This window comes from Vigna radiata, chromosome 7, assembly GCF_000741045.1.
Source record: "Vigna radiata var. radiata cultivar VC1973A chromosome 7, Vradiata_ver6, whole genome shotgun sequence".
Taxonomy (NCBI): Eukaryota; Viridiplantae; Streptophyta; class Magnoliopsida; order Fabales; family Fabaceae; genus Vigna; species Vigna radiata.
In genome coordinates, this window is record NC_028357.1 from 28,030,936 (window position 1) to 28,033,451 (window position 2,516).

Consider the following 2,516-nt stretch of genomic DNA (forward strand, 5'->3'; position numbering starts at 1 on the left):
AACAAGCATGAAAAGAAAAGTTATCAAGTTTATCCAAATTTGGAAGAATCAAACATATATCCATTAGAACAAATGGATTCAGGTATTATAGTGGAGACTGGAATCCAATTTATGCATTTCATTGGCTCGGCTAAACAACAAGCAATTTAGTGATATCAAGTAACAGATTGCGCACCGTTATATATCATGTATGTACCTTTAATTGGATTCCTTGGACTTTTTCATAGGCGTCCTCAGCCTCTTGTGTATTTTTAAAAACAGCTAAGGCAGAATAATGTCTTCCTTGAACTTTCCTAGTAGACTGCAGCAGATGCATCAGATCTCAAAAACAAAATGTAACCCACTAAAAGACTGCCAACAAGATTACCAGTGAGACAAAACTACATGTTTTTAAATTGAAGATATTAACACTCTTTAAATAATTACAGATGAACCTCTTCACTAGAACANTGAGATAGCCATGGGACGCTACCTGCAGTTCTGTTCTGAATTCTCCAGGAACAATGGTATGCAGTGCTTCAGTGTTTACATTGTTTGGTATTTTGTGAAGAAAAAGCTTTGTGGTATCACTTTCTGGAACCTAAAACAATATAGCAGTGATATTATTCACCTTTAGCCGCCAATCAACATGATTACAAAGACAAGGTAATGCTGGAGATGTATATGTCAGCTTACACGCTCTTGAGGCAGTGAAATTGGAAATTCCCTATCAACACCATGTTTGATCTTTGCAAGAACGAGGTTCATAGCTGCACATGCATCATCTAGACAATTATGTGGAGCACCTTTTTCCCGAACAGCACGACCCAAAACAGCCTGTCACAACAATTGTTGATAAACTACAAATCAAAAATCAACAAATGTTGCTATAATTTTCTTGGGCAAGCCTGGATGATGAAAGATCTTAAATTTCAAGACATAAACTAGCACAAGTGCACAAGAGAGGCTTTGCATCCAAAACAACATGATTCCTCCAAAAGANTGGCTACGTGANCTTTTCTCATAATGGAGAACCTTAATTTTTGCATATAAAACATTTGCCACTTTAGTACCTGACATAAACCATTCAAAGAAGGTTTTCTGTGCATAGGCCCATCCGTGGATTGGAAGATATAGGAAGTGTCAATCACTCTGACATGATCAAGCTTCAGCACTGCAGACAACTTGCATTAGTATATAAATTAGAAGCACAAAAATTAATTCAACGGAGCTAGTCCCACAATATACTCAAAATCTAGCAGTAGGTTTAAAAACAGACCAAAGTAAACTAAAACGTTTATCAAACTTACCACGTAGATCATTATGCAAACTGTGTCCCACTAATATGGCTCCTTTTGATAACAACTTCTTCATGGATTTCTNTGGAAGCACAAGACATATCTTCATTATGCACATGAAAGGACTATACAAAATAAAAAACAAAGAAAAACACAAAATACCTGTACATCAGCCAAGGAGCAAGTCACTGCCTCTAGATCTTGAGAAGAGATACCAGTGATCTCTGTTCTGTAGTCCACAATTTTTTTGTTGGGTTTTACGAATTCATTCAGCTTGACCTGAAAAATTCTGAAAATTATCTATCCGTAACCCCAAAAAGGAGAATAATTTTAAAAACAATCATGTGAAACCCTTTTTTGGGAGGCTATGCAAAAGGAGGAGTGTGCGTAAATTACCTCTAAATTATGGTCTACCACACAAACTTTAACTACCTCGTCTGTCCCATCTTCACAAAGAACCATTTCACAATCAACAGCGAGCATTGTAGTAGACTTCATCACCTTGGGCTTGTTTTTAACATTTATAACTATCCAACCCTTCAAATCCACATCAAAAGCATAATATACGATATATCAGAATAAATATTGCCACCTTCAAATTCAGGTACAGCCTACAGGTGACGTCAACAAACCTCATCAATTGATGGAGACGAATAATCCAATGGATATAACGGATGCTGCAGAGTTATTTGAACTAGCCTCTGTGCAGCAAACCTCAGACTGTTAGAAAATTATAGTAATTTTTTTTTACAAATACACTTGTCAGCGACATCAACAACATTAATTAAGAAGAAAAAGAATGTGCATACCCGTTATCAATTACACAACCCAGAAGGAGAAAAACGATAATTATCAGCAAAAAGTAATATCAGAAATTTGATTTTTCTGAATCATAGAGATTCTTGACACTATCAATTACATTCTCTTCAATTTTAGACTTTAGTTCTACATTCAGATTTGGTTGCAGCAACAAGAAATATTCAACTTCGGAGCCAATTTCCAATTGGCATGATGGTTTAAGTACAAAAGAGGAAAANAATAAACCATAAAAGTATAAATTCAGAAATAAGTAAAAAGCAATTCCCGAAATAAGGCAGAAGGTACATGTGACCAGCACTTACTTAGAACCAGTCTAGTCACTAAACCAGTGAAGGTATGGGTTTAAGGTTCAAAGGTTTAACCTGGAGTTCACCAGTGTCAAACCAGATTCAATAAAATATTGTCATTTTTTTTAATATG

General features: G+C 35.6%; 1 protein-coding gene across 2 annotated transcripts in view; it reads right to left on the bottom strand.

Annotated features, from left to right (window-relative positions):
* LOC106768146 (small RNA degrading nuclease 1-like) overlaps positions 1-2,516 on the bottom strand; it is a 32,756-nt gene that overhangs the window by 23,537 nt on the left and 6,703 nt on the right. For both annotated transcript variants that reach the window (XM_014653123.2, XM_022783339.1), the window contains exons 4-11: positions 1,910-1,978; positions 1,674-1,814; positions 1,440-1,556; positions 1,290-1,359; positions 1,053-1,153; positions 676-816; positions 473-580; positions 197-301 (exon numbers count right to left, since the gene is read on the bottom strand). In XM_014653123.2, coding sequence (XP_014508609.1) covers positions 197-301; positions 473-580; positions 676-816; positions 1,053-1,153; positions 1,290-1,359; positions 1,440-1,556; positions 1,674-1,814; positions 1,910-1,978 — 852 coding nt within the window. The remainder of the gene's footprint in view (positions 1-196; positions 302-472; positions 581-675; positions 817-1,052; positions 1,154-1,289; positions 1,360-1,439; positions 1,557-1,673; positions 1,815-1,909; positions 1,979-2,516) is intronic.